This window comes from Grammomys surdaster, unplaced genomic scaffold (assembly GCF_004785775.1).
Source record: "Grammomys surdaster isolate TR1022 unplaced genomic scaffold, NIH_TR_1.0 167, whole genome shotgun sequence".
Taxonomy (NCBI): Eukaryota; Metazoa; Chordata; class Mammalia; order Rodentia; family Muridae; genus Grammomys; species Grammomys surdaster.
In genome coordinates this window covers 9,541,503-9,561,946 of record NW_021604615.1, presented here as the reverse complement: position 1 = coordinate 9,561,946, position 20,444 = coordinate 9,541,503, and the positions used below count along the sequence as shown (strand labels likewise).

The 20,444-nt window shown below is 49.0% G+C and overlaps 1 protein-coding gene across 4 annotated transcripts in view; it reads right to left on the bottom strand.

The window, feature by feature from the left end:
- Arhgef10 (Rho guanine nucleotide exchange factor 10) overlaps window positions 1–20,444 on the bottom strand; it is an 88,010-nt gene that overhangs the window by 37,828 nt on the left and 29,738 nt on the right. For 2 of the 4 annotated variants that reach the window (XM_028766401.1, XM_028766400.1), the window contains exons 8-16: window positions 19,691–19,854; window positions 14,859–14,973; window positions 12,989–13,095; window positions 7,379–7,456; window positions 6,961–7,140; window positions 5,085–5,201; window positions 3,375–3,467; window positions 829–999; window positions 58–203 (exon numbers count right to left, since the gene is read on the bottom strand). In XM_028766401.1, coding sequence (XP_028622234.1) covers window positions 58–203; window positions 829–999; window positions 3,375–3,467; window positions 5,085–5,201; window positions 6,961–7,140; window positions 7,379–7,456; window positions 12,989–13,095; window positions 14,859–14,973; window positions 19,691–19,854 — 1,171 coding nt within the window. Of the gene's footprint in view, window positions 1–57; window positions 204–828; window positions 1,000–3,374; window positions 3,468–5,084; window positions 5,202–6,960; window positions 7,141–7,378; window positions 7,457–12,988; window positions 13,096–14,858; window positions 14,974–17,356; window positions 17,474–19,690; window positions 19,855–20,444 lie in introns of all 4 variants that reach the window. The other 2 variants (XM_028766404.1, XM_028766402.1) reach the window with 2 other exon arrangements.

Sequence of the window (20,444 nt, the reverse complement as noted above, 5' to 3'; positions counted from 1 at the left end):
TCCCGTTCTCTGATGTACACAGTGTGAGGCTGGCATGGGACCTGGTCTCGTCCTTACCGTGAGCTGGCAGTGGCACACATCAGCACGTCATTCAGCATGAAGATCCGGCGCTGTTTGGTCTTGACAATTTCTCCCCTGTCGTTGTAAACTGTCTCGATGACATCATCAGACCGAACGAGATACCGGTTTCCACTGCTGAGGAGCTGGAGATTCAAAAGAACACCAAAGCGGTCACCCATCTGGGTCCGTGCAAAGGAGAAGGGAACGGGCGTTCCCGAGGTACACACGCTTCTGCTACCCACGTTTTATGGCTTAGTCTCTGTAGGAAGGCCCACAGCTCCCTTCGCTTCCCTTAGCTCCCTTAGCGTGGCACCTACATGTAGGCTGACTCCTCCCCTTAGACAAACATGGCAGGTCTGTGGTATGCTGTAAGAGATCTTTCTGTAGAGAGAAAGTCAAGCAGCCCGGCTAAGGAGGGCTCTTTGTTCTGCAGTGAGTTTTGTGGTGCACACAGCTCAGCACAGGTGGATACAGGCAAACAGCTATCTAAAACAAAGCGTGAGATTTTCAGACTGAAGCTGAGTTGCCTTTAACTGTCTTGGGGGTCCGTGGATCCAAATGAGGAGCTACCAAATCACTGAGTCCCTTTCCTAGAAAACAAGTGGGCAGAAGCCAAGTCTTCACGTGCGCGCCCAGGCGTTCTCGGCCTCAGCCACCCTGGTTAGCAGAGCAGAGGGAGTTATCCTAGTGACTAGTAAACTGTAACCCCGGCTTGTTAGCACAACGCAAAGATACTTTGGCAAACGGATGAGAAAAGTCTCTCTGGACCTTGTTCAGGTATCTTTCGTTTATGGCTTTTGATATTTGCTTGATTTCACATCGCTGGTCAGCATCTCTTTTTCTCTCGTTCAGCTTCTCCGCCAGGGTCTCCAGCTCCGTCAGTGCCATCTGAAGGGGCAGCCTGTCAGGATGTCCTTTGGCCGTGTTCTTCAGCATGTCCTGTGAGCAGGAGGCAGAGAATGGGCGGTCAGCAAGGATGCTTCTGACCTCAACCTTTGCAGACCACTCTGTCTGGAAGCTAGGGTGACATGGGATGCCAGCCACCTCTGGAGGAAGATCCGGGGCTGGGAGAAGGGTAAGAATCATCTCAACACTTGCCTGAACATCCAGTCAGCTCTTTGTGTAGAAACAAAACTAGCTTAATACCTTACACTTCTGATGAAAAGATACATAGTGTGGGTGCCCAGCATGGGGGCATGCCACCACCTCAGAAAGCCGACAGTGGCCAGGACGGAGAGGGCAAGCTGCATCTTCTGGCGTCAGGCAAAGACACCTGCTCATAGAAATTCCCCAACAGTGTTAAATATGCCACTTTGGCCTCCACTATGTGGGTGGTTTTCAACTTATGGATTGTGACCCTCTTGGGGGTCATATATCAGATATTTATGTTATGATTACAAGCAGTATAAAAATTACAGTTATGAAGTAACAAGGAAATCATTTTATGGTTGGGGGTCACCACAATATGAGGAACTGTATTAAAGGCTCCTAGCATTAGGAAGGTTGAGAACCTGTACTATACCCACAAGGTCAACTCACCCAACAGAATCTGTGTGCTATCTCCCCATGGCCCGCAAAGGCCCTGAACTGGAGGGAGAGGTCTCATTGCATGGGACCACGCAGCTATATCTACAGTCCACTCTGCTGCTCAGAACACATGCCTTTCACAGGCTGAGGCTATGGTGCCATATTCACCTGATCCACAGAGAATTTTCCCAACAGCATGTATTCGCACTGAGTCGACATGTCCCATTTGGCAACTCTCACAATATTTCAAACTTTTGCATTATTCCCCTGTTATGGACATCTCTGATGGCACTGTCGCCAATTGTTCTGGGATGCTGTAACCCACACCACTCAAAGGCCGTGGACATGGATACATGTGTGTGTTCTACTGACCTACTGACAGGCCGTGCCTCAACCGTCTTTATCTCTTTGGGCCTCCTGACACTTGAGACACAACAATACTGAGAAGGCCAACCAATGACCCTACAGTGGCCTCCAGAGAGTCCCAGACTTTCCGCTCTAAAGCAAAAGCTAGAAATGGTGCTAGTTGTGGTGACACATGCCATCCCAGCATGCCAGAAGCCTAGGTCCGGGGATCAGGAGTTAGAGGCTGGGATGAAATGAGTTCAAGACCGGCCTGAGTGTTCTGACCTGCTGCACAGCTGTATATGATATGACCCATGAGCCTCTTGAGGGGAATTAAATGTTCTCCAGTGACGAGAAAGAAAAACAATCTTGTTGCTGATTGGGAGTGGGGAGGTGTCACCATTGAGCCAGCTACAGCATTTCCTCACGTGAGCTAAGTGAAGAGACGCCAGCTGTCTTCAGTCCTGCGAAGGCTGGACAAGGAAAGCCTGAAATTGGCAAAGGCTGGATCGTGAGGTGTAAGCACAGAGGACCTCTGTAACTTGACAGGAAAGGAAGGAAGCCGGTGCAGATGCAGAAGACACAGCAAGTGCACCAGAAGATGCAGCTCAGACAACTCCCGCATGGACTTCCAGTACCTCCTTCTACTAGAGGTTCACTACACTAGAGAGAACAGCCTGGCTCACGGCTACAAAGACAGGCTGACTGTGTCGGAGAGGGGACAAAGCAGTGAACTGAGGTTGAGGATGAAGCTCACTCACCTCCTGAAGACCCAGGACCTTCTCACCTCACCAAGTCTCCTCTGCTTGCGCTCTGCAAATGGACAACAGACCCTACCGGCAGCCTGCTTTAAAGGGTCGCTTGCACTGCACTCTAAGCTCCCCACTGAGACCAACTACACAGAGGAAAGGGTTTCTTTCAAATAGTGCAAATTCTTGACAAAGCACGGTGCCGCAAATGTCAGGAAATCACTGGGGACGAGGGGAACACTGAACTAGATCCAGAGGAGGAGCCTGAAGAACGGGCCTTGGTCACTGAAACCTTACAAAGGCCAGAGAAGCTGCTTTCCCGAGAAGGGAGCCCCTGGTAAGCGCTGTGGGCAGCACTGACCGATGACAAGGATGTGGACACGGCACGTGCAGTCGGGAAGAGCAGAGAAGCAGCACTTAACAGGGCTGACTCCTCTTTACGGGTGTAGAGACACAGTGGTTAAGAGGACCCTGTTTGCTTCCCGGAACCCACGAGGCAGCCCACAGCCATCCTTCAGTCCAGTTCCACACTTCTTTGGTCTCTGTAGCCAACCAACCACCTTTGTGGCTGCTGGTGATGGTGGCCTGCTGTCCCCTGTGAGGAGGGGAGGGGAGGAGGAGATGAAGGAGAGGGGAGACCCTTTGGGGCCTATCCAGAGTGACAAGCACACGCTCTCTGTAGCCCCAGCATACCTGCAGCAGGAGGATGAACTGTGGGAACCTCTGGATGGGCCGCATCATGAGACTGTGGAGTGTCACTCGGTCTGGACTGGAATCCTGGCTCAGCTGCGGGGAAGGATGGCAGGCTCAGTGCAAGTGGTAGCTCGGCCTGGCTATGTCCTTGTGGCACAGAGTTAGGATGGTGGGCAGGCTGTTCAACACCCCTGCTTCACCCTTTTTTTTTAGCTTCGCCAGGAAGAAACTTTCCAAACACGTGGGAAAGTACTTTCTACCCCAACCCTGGAGAGGACTCACTGCTGCTGCCAGCCCCAAGAATGGGTCTTATGTGGATAGCTCAGGCCCTCCTATATTTCCCAGGATTCTTAGGGTTCCATGCAGGCTAGGCTGCTCTGGGGGATGCGGTGGCCCCTTGTGCTGCTCCAGAGAGAAAGTTCCTCCCAGCACCTGTCAGTCACTTTGACCATGCAGGGAGATGTCACTACCAGACCACCTAAGGCCACCTGAGGCCCTGACTCTGGGGCTACATCTGGGACATCTCTGTATAATAATAACCCTGTACAGTGAAGGTCATCACACAGTTGCACAGCAAGACTTGGCCAGGCCTAGACTCAAGGTCACCTGCCCCGGGGAGGCCAGCAGGGACCGTGGCCACTGCAGTGCCACAGTTTATACCATCATCGAGTTCCTGACAAAACCCTCAGAGGAAATCAATTTTTAACTCAGTAATGTCTCGGTTTCCCTCAAGGAGAAGAATGATGTCACAGCTCAAGGGCACAGCTTAGCTTCCCGCCAAGCACGAGGATATTTAAGCTCTGAATAGCTGTCCTTGGCCATGGAATGGGGGGGGGGGCTGAGCTATGTGCAGTAGAAAGGAAGGAGGAGCGTTATCCCACCTTAAATACTACAGCAGTGCTGGCAAGGACGCTTGCCCTGTGTCAGCTCACTCCAGGTAGCAGAAATTCCCAGAAACACAGTTTCAAGTACCAAGAACACGCTGTGCTCCAAGGCTTTTTCATTCAAATGAACCTGAGCACAGAGGCCTGGGGGCCTTAACGGGGACTTAACATGGTTCAGTGGGCAACAATCCCAGGTCCTTAAAGGAGACTTTAACATGGTCCAGTGGGCAACAAACTCGGGACCTTGAAGGGGACTTTAATATGCTTCAGTGGGCAACAACCTCAGCCAGGCTCTCCCAGCCAGGTCTCCGAGTCCTGCCTGTGGACCAGCAGTCACCATGGGAACCCCCTCAGTGATGGGATGGAAGAAGGCAGTAGAGGCGACATCAGGAGACACAAACTCCACATCCCCAGCACGGGCTCCTCCTCACAGGGTCCTACCTGCTCCGTCCCAGGAAAGTGGATCATTTCCAACCCATGATCGAGACTGGGCTGGTAGTGGGCTACTGTTACTCCCTGCACTGTGCTGAGATGGGAAGCCCAGGCATCTGTGGGCTCTGACTGAACGTCCATTATGTCAATATCAATATTAATACACATTTAAGGCAAGCAAACGAAAGTTCCTTCAAAAAGCTATGATCCCGCTTAGAATTCCTAAACCTCCACTCGTCTACACAGATACCCAGGGACCTGACGGTGTAGACCCTCTACAATAAGCAACACCATACACCCAAGGCAGAGGTCCGTCCAGGATCATTCCAAGGTACTGTGACTTGATACATGCTATGAGGCAGGGTAAGACCCAAAGCAGGGAGCGCGTGCTTACCTTTAAGAACTCAAGGAACGCAGGCTTGGTGGCACATGTCTTCTTGAGGACGGCCACAGCTGTGCTGAAGTTGTTCACGTACTCGCTGTAAGCATCCAGCACCATGGACTTGGAGAACTACAGCACAGGGATTGAAGACTCATGGATTGGAACACACCCCTCGCGACGCTCTCACACAACAGACTGCTATAATTGCGCGAGTTCTTTCTCCCTACATCTTCATGGGACACTTGATGCCTGCCCAGCTGGAGATCCCTGGGCTGACCCCAGTGCGCCTGTCCCTGAGCTTTGAGTTTGGGTGGTAAATACTCCTGGCTGCATGGGACAGCAGACAGACAGCCATCTCTTAGGTTCTTTGGCAGACATAGCTTCCAAGAGAATAGGGGTCATTGCCCAGTGGCCCCAACAGCTGCCCCTAGAATACAAACTACCTTTGGAAAGACAGGGTACGGTTGTCCCCTTGTCTGGGTAGAGGACTAACACCTGACACCTGACACCTATATATTAACGTTCCCTGTTTTCCCGTAAATGCATCTTCAAGGTGCAGAACTGGGCAGCACAGGACTGAGGCCCCTGGTAGCAACCTCCAGAGGTCAATGACTTTCTGTTCCTTCGCAAAGGCATCTTGTGACATCGAGGACAGCCAGATGACTGACAGGTGCTTGCTTGCAGCTAAACTCCTTTTTTTTTTTTTTTTGGAGGGGTGGGGGAAATGTGTGTATGTGTGTGTGTACGTGTGTGTATATGTGCATGCATGTGCGGGTACATGTGTGTCTGTGTACTGATATTGAAACTGGTGCGATTGGTTTTGTCTACTTCATCAAGTATCTGCACAAACTATGTGGGAGAAGGAGCTTGGCAGCACCACGCTCAGGAGGCTGAGGCAGGATACCTAGAGTTCAAAGGCAGCCTGGGATACAAAGCAAGATTCCGTCTCAAAAAAATATAACGTTGCCAGTGTTATGACTCGGGGGTAGACGTCCTAACCGGACAAGCTAAGTTCAGTCCCACACAGTCCTGAGTTTAAGACCCACATGGTGAAGGAAGAGAGCTGGCTACAGAGACTTGTCCTCTGACCTCCACATGTGTGCCGCTCGGCACATACAGTAAATAAATAAAGTGTACTTTAGAGACTAACACATAAAAGTAACTTTCATGAGTTTGCTACGTTACTAACGCAGCATCACGGAAGTACCCAAGTACTTTCCCACAGACCTTCATGCTTCTATCCTGTTGACAGCGTTACCTCACACAACCACAGAGCTAGTCTGCTTTGTCCACAGCCTTCTACATCTGGACTGTAAGGTGGACAACACGCACACTGTGCGTCACCCGTGTGAAGAGCAAAGATAAAACTATTACAAATCAATAGCATGGTGATGCTATGCCCTCGGCCTCTGGGCAGCTGCTTCTGCTGCCAGGAAATGTCACCTGCATGCTGTCCCAGCATCACAGTCCTGTGTCACGTACAGGATCAAATCCTATATCCACATAACAAAACATCCAGGTCAAAGACTACAAGTTTGAGGGAAACATCCAGGTGTTTTCCGCCTCGTGTTTTATATGGTCACCAGGGATACGGACTATTGCATAGAGAGAGCATGTGCTACTTCAGGAAGGCGCTCAGAGATGCTACAACTCAACAGGCAGGGCTCTCGCTCGGCACAAAAGCTCGGCTGGGTTAGACGATGGTACAACTAAATGTATGACTCAGTTAAATGTCTATGCAACCAAAACCTGATACAATACACACACTTAACTCTTGCACGGTCCCCCTTGTCCCCTAAGAAGCGGCCCCTGCTCCTTCCCCGAAGGTACAAACTGGGTCAGGACAGGGCACTTCAGGTAGGGTGGGGAATGGGGTCTGCTGAATTACCGAGGCCACGAAAACGTCGCCAATTGTTTCCACGGCGTCCCACTCAGACACACGACTGGCCAGCGCAATCTGGAACATGGAATGACACTGCAGGATCTCTTTGATGCGGTAGAATACCATCCTGAGCTTCCTGTCACTCAGGAGCCGTGGCTCCGTCTCAGACAGCGGCTTCTCATATTGCTGCACCAGAAACAAGCGTCAACAGTTCAGTTATCCAAGGTGACAGAAGAGTCATTCTCCCTTCAAAGCAAATCATGTGACTTTCATCGTCAGCACACAGTCACGACATTTAGGCTCTTGGGAGGATTTCTCAAACTTGTATGTTTTGGGTCATAAATAACTACAAAGCATATACAACTAAATTATGTACCATGGGTAGGGAAAGGTATATGACGTATGCTACGCCACACTCACGTACCTCCAAAATCCTCCGGAGAGCATCTACATAGTTCTTCTCACTCTCAACAATGGAGCCCAGAATGTATCTTCTCACAACCTGTTGGAAATTTGAAAGTAAGATGGTAGAAAACTGTTTCGGATTACACACAGATAAACTTTACTTCTATGTTAAAGCTTGTTGATTAAAAAATAATAATAATTTTTAGCCAGATGTGGTGGTGGATATATTTAGTCAGCACTGGAAAGGGAGAGGCGGGTGGATCTCTGTGAGTTTGAGGACAACCTTATTTATATAGGGAGTTGCTGGTCAGGGCTACATAATGAGACCATGCATCAAAAAAAAAAAAAAAGATATTTTTAAAAATAGAATTAAGAATTAGGGGAGACCTCTGAGGATGTTTTAAGTGATGTGTTAATAATTAAACACACCTCTCTGTTGATACAACCGACATCTTTTAACCCTCAAATTATAAACTACACAGACTGGAGTGATGGCTCAGAGGTTAAGAGTACTGGCTGCTCTTCCAGAGGTCCTGAGTTCAAGTCCCAGCAACCACATGGTGGCTCACAACCATCTAGATTGAGATTTGGTGCCCCTTCTGGCCCGCAAGTATAAATGAATAAATAAGTAAATAAATAAATAAATAAATAAATACTACAACTATGTCGAGACAAATAAAACTGTAGCAAGAGAAACAAGCTCACTGGCTCACACAATATCAATGGTCTGAATCAGGTTTCGTGTCTCAATCGTAAGAGGTGTGATGTTTCATGTATAAATTGAGGGCAAAAGAAGCTTAAGTCTCAACCAAATAATGCTCCTGGCAACGGCAATCAGAGAGCCGTCGTTCTTCAGTTAGAGCCAAGCACAATGCCCTTGGAAGGCAGAGCAGGCTGTGTTTGGCTGAGACCAACCTAGGCAGTGGGTTAACTCTCTCCTGTCACTTAGAGGGCTGAAAGCCTACATATAAGACACATGCACTGAACACACAGCAGTTTCTGATTTTTCCATTGCTAACGTGTTAGCTTGTGGCTGTAACGTGTCTGCAAAAATGCCAGAAACGACATTTACTACTGTCATTACCCCAAGTACAACTACCAAATATCAACTGCCAGTAAGTGGAACATACAGCATAATACCACAGTAGAGTTGCCCTTAAGCCAAAACTCACAGACATATACATGTTCAACACTTGCATTTCTGCATACATCATCATCAGACATGATGTGGACACGTGGACACACATCACATACACACAGGCTCACATCGGAACTCTCTAGGCAGTGACATTATTTGAGAATGCAGCAGCGCCACCTAGTGGGCTGAGAAATCATTTCTATGCAGAAGATTCCTGGGGTTCAGATTTTGACCGTGATTTATGAAACATTAACAAGACAGCCATTGCTCTCTTAGGAAAAAGACTTCTCAACCCACTGTTCAACCCACGGAACTAAGTCTATAATAAACCTTCCTAGGATATATAAAGAGGTGTGTGTGTGTGTGTGTGTGTGTGTGTGAGAGAGAGAGCTCAACCCATTTCTCATTCCCAGGCACTTTGAATTTGTCTTTGTTCTGGTCTGTGGCTCACAGTTTGGTAGTCTTGCTGGCCAGTGAGCCATAGTGATCTACCTGGCCTACCTCCCTGGAACTTTTAGACAAATTCTGAGGACTCGATGCCCTCCTGATGCAAATAATTTTCAAGAGTTTGCATCAATTCAAAAGAATAAATACGAGTTTTCCTTCTCGCCGGGCAGTGGTGGTGCACGCCTTTAATCCCAGCACTTGGGAGGCAGAGGCAGGCGGATTTCTGAGTTTGAGGCCAGCCTGGTCTACAGAGTGAGTTCCAGGACAGCCAGGGCTACACAGAGAAACTCTGTCTCAAAAAAAAAACAAAAAAACAAAAAACCAAAAAACAAAAACAAACAACAACAACAAAAAGAGTTGTCCTTCTCAAAACAGGACATAAGAAGAATATTCAATGCACAGTCTTTCTGGAGACTTTCTTTCCATTTTAGAAAAGGAAAAAAAAAAGGAGAAAGAATCCAAAAGCGTCAACGCCCCCACTTTAACCTTTAAAGACGTAACTCTCAAGGGGAATTCAGTTGCCAGGAGGAAAAGTAATAGACATGAATCACGATGGTAGGAAAGCAAGCTGCACAACGGACTCAGAACTCCAGGAGCCCCGCTCCAGGTCTGAGACAGCGCTAAACTCCTCCGCCAAACCGTCCTTATCGTGTGAAGAGTGAGGCCCCGTAGGCTGCTATAAGAGCTCCATGCCACGCAGGAGGGAAATGGGGTTAAACCCAACCAATGTGGCCAAGCTGATCCTAGCGTGGACGTAAGGGTGGGAGTCAGGTCTTCGGCCTAGATGCAGAGATGTCCCTACTTAACCGTCACCTGTGTAACCCACAGGGCACCGCCACTTCCATTCCCTGCCCTGCTAACCACAAGCACCCAAGAGGCTTCTGGGATTGTGGAGGTGTCGGTTCCTCCTGTTTAAAATCCTGAGTGGGCTGGCCGGATGGCTCAGCAGGCCAAAGCACTGGCTGTGTAGGCCCAAAGACATGAGTTCCGTCAACAGAGCCCAAGGTGAGAGGACAGAACTGACTCCTAAAAGCTGCCTTCTAACCCCACACAAGCCATGGCATTGCCTACCTGCAGAGTGCACTCTGCATGCGTGTACACACACACACACACACACACACACGCCCATGTGTGTACACAGAAATAAAATGTAGTTAAGTAAGTAAATGAAACCAGAATCTCCTCAGTGGCTGTCTCCAAGATGCCTGTCTATGCTCCTGGCCATTTCTTCACACACACGGCGCTTCTGCCCACTCTTTCCTTACGCCCCTGCTCGTTAACTCTGTCTACCCCATACACCCTGTCATTGTGCACACCACTCCATTCAAATACAGCTCACACACCTGTACCTCTTGTCTCCTGACACCAGACAAACAAGCTCAGTACCTCATCGACCCTACATCCCTGCCCACAGTCTCAGGACATCCAATATCCATGCTTACTTTACCGCACGCTCTGTTTCCCTGTTTACGGTCTTCCCCTCCCCAGTGCTCCCTGTCTAGCCCCAGCCTACTCTTTTGGTTTGGATGGCGCGTGCTGAATGTCTACCTGGCTCCTTGGGTTCTTTCCATCCTCCCACCTCCCCTGTGGAGCTGCCCCTCCTCCTCCCATTGACACCATCTCCTCTGAACTTCCTTTCTGGCCCAGGAATGTTGACAGAGAACAGGATCTGGTTATCATTCACATCTTTGTCCCCGGTACCGGCTGAGATCCTATCAATGGTCAAATGCTGGAAACAGTAAGGCCAGAATGTGCTGAGAATGGCGTCGGTAAGCCTTCCCATGTTATACCTCCCACTTAGGTGAGGTGGGGGAGCCACAGTAACAGAGAGAAAGTTCTGGGTTCCTGTGACAATCCACATCAATTGTTTTCTGGCCAGCAACTCAGGCTATGTCCCCAGCTGTTCGCTCCTAGATACCCTCTAGCCTTTCTCAACTCTAACCTTGTGACTTAGCACTGTACGTTGTTGGGCACGAGACATGGCTTAAGGCAGACCTGTGATGAGACCGGAACACACAATCAGATTTTTCTACGAGCTCAGATCGTTAACCTCCTCTGAGTGGCCAGCTTTCTGTCTGGGAAATGCACACAGGCAGAGAGGGCTTTTGAGGACTGCATCCAGCCTCAGGCCTAATGACTGGTAATGAAGCAGGGGAGTCCCAGGCTGTCTATACCTCAGAGTGAGTGTGAGAGTGTGTGCATCTGTGTGTGTCTGTGTGTGGTGTGAGTGAATGTATATGTATGTGTGTGTGACTGTGTTTATGTGTGTGTGTGTGTGTGACTGTATGAATGTGTGTATGTCTGTGTGTGTGTGAGTATGTGGATATGTGTGTGTAAGTGTGTATAAGTGTGTGAGTGTGTACGAGTGAATGTGTGTTTATGTATGTGTGTATATGTGTGTGTGACTGTGTGTGTGAGTTTGTGAGTGTGTGTATATCTGCATGTGTGTGTGTGTGATTGTGTGTGTCTGCATGTGTATGTGAGTGCATGTGTGTGTGAATATGTGAGTGCATGTCTGTGTGTGTGAATGTGTGTGTGAGTATATGAATGTGTGTATATGTGTGAGTGTGTGTGAGTGGATGAGTGTGTGTGAGTGGATGAGTGTGTGAGTGGATGTGTGTGTGTGAATATGTGGGGGTATGTGTGAGTGTGTTTGAGTGTGTGAGTGTGTGTGTATGTGTGTATATATGTGTGTGTGAGTATATGTGAGTGTATGAGTGTGTGTGACTGTGAGACCCTGCTCATGAACCACATCTCTTTATTCCCTGCCACTTTTTCCTTGACTCCATTATAATTATAGGAGAAGCTAAGGTCACAGGGCCTGACCAATTATTAACTCCTAGACACCATCTTTAACCTCTTCAGCTCTAACCTTGCAACTTAGCATTTTCTGTCATTTTCCTTGTATGTGCCCATGGTCCATTCTACTCACCTACACATGCTCTGTGCGCCTCTATCATCAGCCGTCTACCTTTCCAAGGGCTCACTGTTAACTTGTTACCAATGTTCATTTATGTGTCTAATATTCCGTCCATCTGTCCGTCCACTCACCCACCCACCCATCCACCTACTCTCCTATCCACCTGTTCACACATCCACCCACTTAATGGAACACAGTTCCCCTCTGCTGTTCGTATGGAAAAGGCTCAACTCCCAGCCAAATAGTCCTCACTCCCTCGAAGTCCCACAAACTGAACCACGGTCTGTTTCTTGTGTTTTCTCTTCCTTTGAACAGTAAAGTCAAATCGAATCCATTGACTTCCCCCTCTGTGTGTACTGCCAGATGGTAAGAAATGAGTAATTCGCAGATAATTTCAGTAGTTATTAAAACTCTATCATTTGGGGGCTGGAGAGATAGCTCAGTGGTTATGACCACTGGCTGCTTTTGCGGAAGACCCAAGTTCAGTTCCCAGCACCTACATGGTGGCTCACAGCTATCTGCAACTCCAGTTTCAGGAGATCTGGTGCCATGTTCCGACTGCCTTGGGCACCAGGCACACACACATGGTGCACTTATATACATGTAGGTGAACCAGGCACACACATGGTGCACTTACATACATGTACACAAAACACTCACATACATAAAATAAATAGTAAGTCTTTAAAAGGAAAGCATATCATTTTAATCTCAATTTTAGGCACTTATGTATGCATCTTTTACACACATCTGTATATTGCTTCTTTGACAGTTTTATTTTACTGATATAGGGTCTTGCTATGCAGCCCAAGGTGGCCTCAGACGGGTAGCAATCCTCCTGCCTCAACTTCCCCAGTGCTGGAATTACAGGCATGGACCACTGTGTCTTACTGTCCCTCTACAAAAATATCATATTAGACAGAACAAATGACGTGTGACAAAGAAGTTAAGATTCACATATTTCTTACACTACACATAGAGATGATATTTATGGTATTTAAGGGTCTGTGGAGGCCAGAGCTAAGAGCAGACCTTTACATTGCTGTGTTAGGAGCAAACTGTGGAAGCCCTGGTCTACAGTGACAGCAGCAGGTCCCTCCTGTGGGCACCAGCAGCTCCCTTACCTGCTGCTGAGACAAGCCCTCGGGCATTGGGGTGAGGACAGCCTCCGGGTGTTTGCAGTCAACATCAATGAACAAATTCTGCTCTTCTTCAAAATAATACTTGTGATCTGAGAGAGAGAGAGAATGAATGGGTTTCACATTAAAATTCTGTATTTACGGCATTATACCACAGTAAAATAAGCTATGTTTCAAAAATAAAATAAACCTTTTGTGCAAGCATTTCAAGTCCAAATACTTAATTTCCACCCAATAAGAAATTCTTCCACAAGGGTAAAAAGAAGTGCCAGAATTTGAGATTTTTGAAGTTTAACTTCAATCAGAGATATCAGGTAACCAAGTGGAAGAGTAGAAATAGATATTTTAGTTTCTAAACATTACAAAGCACCACATAGAAACAGAAAGGCAGCAGGGTTGGACCTACTTATTAACTTCCTGTCTTCCCCTCCCCCCCCCCACCCCCCCCAGGGCAGTCAAAGAAAACACAGAAACTTTAAACTAAAGCTGGGAGCACAGTTCAGTGGCGAGTTCGTGTCGACATGTTCGAGGCCCAGTGTTCCATTCCCAGCACAAGGAAGAAGAGTTTAAACCAAGACTGAATCTACATCTAAAAACCAGACGGACCTGCACGTGCCAGCATGGGCACCATGTCTGGAAGCAGTGGGCACAGGAGTCTAGGTGAGAGAAACCGCCGAGTGGCTGACTGGATGGCTGGCAACCTGAACCATTCAGTGTTCTTAAAGTATGTTCCAGGTAACTCAGGTACATCTCGAGGAATAAGAACTCTGGCTCGGGCCAAGCTGCTGATTTGGCAGCTTGGGAAGTGGAGACAGGTGGCCTGTTTAGGGACACACCTTCGAGCCTCTGCACTCGTTCCTATTCACACTCCCAAGACAATTATCCCCGTCCTGAGCCAGAGCTTTGCCATCCATCCCTGGAGGCCTCGCCAGCCTTCGGATCCTAGCTGGGATCTCGATTCCCAGGAGCGGTGGTCCCTGACCTGCCTCTGACCCAAAGGGTCTCACGCCTACAGCTCAGTGACAGCATTCAATGTCACACAGTCAGCAATGTTTCAGTGAGATTTAGGGAAACCTGACCGTAAGTCTTCCCTCACCAACAAGAAGGATTCTGTAACTTCTGGGTAGATGGCTCTCTCTCCTGACGTGAACCCTAGTCCCTGTAGAATGGCAAAGCTGGGAGGATCAATCCGTTATGAGTGTGTCATGCACTGGTTTGGTTTGGGATGGTGAAGTAAGAATCCACAGACAGGGTCCCAGCACCTGAGGGCTATAGGGAAGGACCGTGGTGGAGCAGTCAGGGGCACTAACTATCCTTTGGTAAAGTGGTTCTCAATATGAGGGTCACCACCTCAGTCGGGGAATCAAACGACCCTTCCATGGGGGGGGGGGGTCACCAAAGACCATCAGAAAACACAGATATTTACATTATGGTTCATAACAGATGCAAAGTTACAGTTATAAAATAGCATCAGAAATAACATTTTGGTTGGAGGTCACCACAAAATGAGGAAGTGGATTCAAGCTTCGGGAAGGCTGGGGAGCGCAGCTCTCGTGAGGAGGCATCTGCAGAGCCGGTTAGCTACAGTGACTCCCGTAATTCTCTGATTTTGTTGTGTGCCAGGGAAATCTCCATATTCCGCAGCTATGTGGGGGCCTTTGAGGGCAAACCATCCTTCAGTTTGGAGGGGGAGGCCCAGGTCAGCTGGGTGGAGGAGGAGTCTCTCTGCTGAGGGGAAGGGTGCAGGAACTTTCCACGCTGCCTCCTCACAAGAGTGCTATGCGGGAAAGGGAAAGGGAGAGGGAGAGGGAGCCAGGCTCACGCTACATGCTATGTGCAAGGATTGGCCCCAGACCTTGACAGACCAGGGACTTGGTCCTGATGAAGGAGCGGCCTCTCTTCACGGCGGCCTTGGTCTTCTCCAGCCCGTCTTTGGTGCCTTCCTTGGCTGCTTTCATAAGCTTCTGCATCTGTAAAACAGAAACAGTGACTCAGGCGCTATGGTGAGCCACATGATGCTACCTGATGTTACTTTAAAAGAATACTGTCAAGTACTCTGGGTCTGAACATTACCTGGAATGAGCTTTTCAATTTGGGGGAGGCGTCTTGGTTACACTCAGTGTATATGTGTTTGTGGTTCTGGGATACTTTTGAATTTTTTTCTTTCTTTCTGCTTTTTTATCGTTGTTGTTAAAGACGAGTCCTTCCTTGACAGGGTTTAAAATCCTTCCTGCTACATCAAAGGCTTTTTTTTTCAATCTCTTCCAAATACAGGGAGCTTTGAAGAGTAGCACATGGTCGGATGCCCCTAATCCAAGGACAGAAGAGCTAACTGCATGCTCGGGGCTTCAGAGAAGCTTCTGGATGTTCCCCACAGTGGGTCCTTCCTACCATGTCCTAGGTACAGCTACACCCAGTTGTTCAGAAGGGGAAGACAGAGTCAGGGATAGACAGTAGACTGAGGCTGGCCCAGGTGGGGTAGGAAGGCAGGCAGTCCTTCTGTAGGGACATAAATCAGAAAGACAACCCACGCAGGTTGAATTCACTGGCCCTGGTTTCCTCCAGTCTGAGCTGTGATTTAACAGTCAAATGTAAGCTACGGGTGTCCCGTGGCTTGGCACAGCAGGAATCTCATTTCTTACTTTTTAAACAGCTGGTACTGAAGTTGTCAGTGGACACTGGATGTCCTTTCAGAGAAAACCCAAGAGGCAGGTGAACAAACAAGCCAACATCCCTCACACCAACCTTTCAGCAAGCCCACTTCAACGAGAGTCTTGACTGGTTGTCTTTGAAAGGGTCTACACTAAAGGCCCTTATGTCCCAGTGCAGACATTACTTTCTACTCAATGACCATTCAACACAGCTATAATTAACCCCTGGTCTACACTTCCAGTCCAGCACACCAACTCAGATTTCCATCCCTTTTCTAGCCATTGTTTCCTGTGACGGAACTTTAAAGTGACTCTTGCCCCCCAACCTAACTCCTGCACCCCTCGGTCCCATACATGATCTTAACCTACTGAGATGTCAATGGCTAGCTTCTTTGAGCTCACTGCAGGTATCGCTCCAGGTCCTGTTCCTCTTGACCCAACCATGGGTGAGCTGCACCTCGGCCCCACTTGACCACATCAGAATAATGAGAGGAATGCAGACTGGGGACAGGAGAGGCCCTCTAGACCCCGAAGCTTGCTTCCATGTTAGGCAGGAAAGACTAAATTCCAGGAGCTAGCTAAGGAGGCTCACCCAAGGCTCAGCTCAAATGCTGGGCTCATACTGTTCACGCCCCTAGCACTTGCTCTCGTCTTTGGACCTGCCAATCATGAGCATCTATAAGTTCCTAAGCTGGACCAAGCTGACATGTGCAGCCTGCTACCCCACCTAACAGAGAGTCCACGGCTCCCAGGAAAATCTCAGAGCCAGCAAACTGTCTCATGGGTCTGCATCTGTCTTCTTACTACCCTGCGGGGGTGGGGGGACCAACCAGAAGCTGGCCAAACAGTGGTGTGACTCATGGGAAGGTAGCACTTCAGAAAGCTGGCTGTATAGATGCTGAGGAGTGGAGACACCGCCTGCCCAGGGCTGGCTCCAAGGATATCTAGCGCTAGTGAAATCTCATCTAACACGTGAATAAATCTCATGTTACCAAAGGATGGAGAGCCAGCGAGAGTTACTTGACAGTGTCCTTTTAAAACACATCTCTGGAGACTAAGATATGCAAACCCAGTAGTTCTCAAACTTTTGGCCTAGGAGCCCCTTACACGTCACAGTCGTTTTCACGAGTGGGTTGGACCTGGAAATGGAGCCCAGGGCCTTGAACTTACTCCGCTTGGCTCTTAGAGACCATTGAACGCCCTGATATTTCCTTTATATTTTATTAATATATTAATATATTTTATATCTTATTAATCTATTGCAATCGCACTCGAGTTAAAATCGGTAACAACTTTAAATCTTGTATCAATACGTACTTAAAAAGATAGTCAACCTATTATTGCATTTTACAGTACATAACACAAATATGAGAAGTGATTCTATTTTCCAAAACAAAAAAAAAAATCAATATTTGTTTTGCATGTTTGGGAATCTGCCAGACACTGCTGACTCTACCCGCTGTCTGCTGTGACGTCACACACTGCAAGCGCCTAGGAGCGTCCTCCCTTCACTTGCGAGAGAACAAGTTCGGAGATCGTTAATGACGGCCCTGGAAATGCTCAAGTGGTCCCGGAGCCCTGGGCCAGGCTTTGAGAACCACTGTTCTGGCTGAGTTGCATGGGGCGTCTGTCTTGTGCACTCTGTGGCCTGCTCTGGACCGCACACGCGCCCACTGCAGAGGGTAAGGAGGAGCCACACTACCTTCCGCTCCTGCCTCTGCTTTGCCTGCTGCACCTCCATGGCTCCCACCGTACTGGCCACCAAGCCTCTCATCTTTTCCTCACAGTGCGCCTTAAAGCGGGTTAGGTCATGAGAGAGCTGCAGCACAAAGAGATACGCTTTTCAGAACGGGCTCTGTGGGTCCCCAGAGGCTATTCTGCAGGAAGGATGTGGCACCTTCTGGCTGGAGGCCACCACCAGCTCTGCTGACCCGTGAGGTAAAACACATATGTGAGTAAGACGTGCAAGATGGACGTGCGATCCTTCCACCTGCAGGCCGTGTGTGCTCCAGGGAAGAGCAAAGCCAATAAATGTATAGGAAGATCTGTGTAAGATCATTCAGTTCTATCTCCAGGAGACAAGGGCTTGCGCGTGCAAAATACACTTAAGGCTCTTTCGTGTCAGCATCGGAGGGGAGGAGCCTGGCATTCAGGACTGTGCTGGAGTGCAGTTGCTCTAGGGAAGACGGTCTTCATGCTAAATGACGACCTTCCCACCGTTATCACCATCTGAAGCACACAGAGCCAGCTGCTCCTCCCCTGGTGGAGGGTAATGTCTCATGTTAACCAGGACAAGGACACTTTAAATAATGTTTAATAAAAAGCTAAGACGACTTTAACAACTCAAGTTTCAAAAACACGATGCATTCATCTGGAAAGCCTATTCTCCGTGTGCCGGACAGGCCTACTGCACAAGGACCCCTCTCCAAACAAGAGATGTGGGCTCTGTATCCCCTGCCCCCCTTACCACTCCACACTGACACCTCCAGTGCTTCTCCTAGTAAACCAAGGAGGCTGCTGAGCCACCTGCCTCCTCGCTGGCTTTTCTGGAGGCCTGACAGTAACTATGAGTCCACCTTGAGGGCGAACAGAGCGGCCCCATTAGCACTGCCAGATTGGATGCCATCTGACAATGTCAATCAAGCAAACAAGCCTCAAGTGTTTGCCACGACATAGAGTCCTAGGCACCCTGGATGCTCCCCCTTGCTGGGCTACTCTTTAAGGACCTTGTTTTAGGTCAGGAGTACCCAATACAGCTTTATGCAAACAAATACTACCTCATTTAAGCTCTCCTGGTTACAACTGCAGGTCCATCCCTGGATAAATCCCAGCTATACTCCTGATCATAGAAAAGACTTATGTTCCTGGAGAAAGCCTGACTGAAAGCCCATCATACTGCTGTCCTTGGGCCTGAACTAAGTCAGAGGAAATGACAGCTCTCCAGTGACAACTTGTAGAGCTACAGTGACACAGAAACTTGGTCTTGCCCACAACCATAGAAACTTGGCTGCTGGAGTCACTGGGGAGAAGGCAAGCAGATGAGGGAGGTGATGGCTGGCTGTTAAAAAGGCAGAACCATGTCTTAGATGAGGACCTCAGGTGGGCTGCCTGTCAGCCTCACGCAGGAAGTGCTCAGACACCACTGTGACTGTATGAACAATCAGTCAATCCTTACACCCTGTCGTAAGGAGTGCCATGAAAAGGAGTCACACGCAGTACCAACAGATCCTTCTACACCTCATAGGTGTAGAAGGCCATAGGGAACCTTCAAGATCATGTGACCCTGCCAGCCACAGAGAACCCCACATTCATCTCAAGCTGTTATCAGGGCCAGGAGCACCCTCAGTTGAACATTCACTCTGAGGGCTTCAGTGTTCCTCCTTGGCTTGTAACCTAAGACGTTTTATGCCCAAAACTAAATGTTCTCTCTAGGGAACAATGACCCGGGTGGCTGCAGCCTTGCTGCTCACCGTCTTTCCTCAGTCCTTGGTTTTCATCCAGCTCACAATGCCGTCGGTCACTGGCAGAGCAGTGGCGGAGCAGAGCAGAGCTGGGCCTGCCCTGTCTAAAGGGCCCAGCCAGCTCACTCTGCAGGACTGCGGCTGCCAGACAGCCATGAAGTTAGTGCCCACTGATATTTGTCTTTCTTTTGAACTTTGTCTTTGTGGGAAGGGGAGTCTTTCCCTGTAGTCCTAGCTGTCCTGATACCACAACCCCAGGATGAAACTCCTGACTCCTCCTCCTTCAACCTCCCAAGTACTGGGATTTCACGTGTGTCAACATGCATGGTTTTTACCACCTTAGATTCTGGACGGTGAACCTGCTTGGTACTGCAGAAGTGACTTTGTGAGGCTGTAACAGCCGGATCCCCCTGTGCTTACAGACTGGAGACTACTTTGCTGGGATACTATGCTCTCCAAACTACATTTGAATGTCCGGAACGAGCCACGGAATCGTGTGACTCAAAACACATTTCCCAGACCTGTTCCCAGGTGAGCGGAAGAACACTTGTCCGTCACACAGAACAAGCACATACTTGCTTTTTATGGCTGCTGCGTAGGAAGGACCTCGGAATCCCGTTCTTGCCCTCTGAGTCACTTGGCTCCTCGTAGCTTTCGAATTCGCTGGAACTCCACCCGTACTCCGGGGAGCTGTTTCCGCCTTCGTTGCCGTTCTCCACGTCGTCGTAAAGCATTTCATCTGGGTGCACAGAACAAGGTGACAGCAAATTAAGTCTGAGTTCACGAGCCTGCTGGGTTACCAGACGGAGGCTGCCCCGACACTCAGACACTGCTAAGGGCACTAGCTCCCAGAGGGACTGTCCTCTATGTTGACAGTGACTGGAATCTGAAAACACCCTGGATGCAATGCTGGCACATCACGGTACCGCTAGGTATCCTGGGGACCCAGCACCACTACAGCAAGTAAGATGAAAATATACTAAACACTATGGTAGCCGTTATGAACTTTCCACAAAGAAAGACCTTTGTATATGGACTATGCAAAGACTAGAGATACAGGTGAGAGGCAGGTAGAAAGGTGATCCAGAGGTGATACCTGATGGATGGGGGACCTAAGGATGATAAATCGCTCTCTAAGTAGCGAACAGCTCTGCATACTGAGACAGAAGGGGGGCATACCACTCCTACATCCTTCCCTGGATGCTGAGCAGCCTGGGTACCACACTGGGTCAGGGTCTCAGCATCCTGAGCAGCCTGGGTATCACACTGGACCAGGGCCTCTGCATCCTGAGCAGCCTGGGTGTCACACTGGGCCAGGGCCTCAGCATC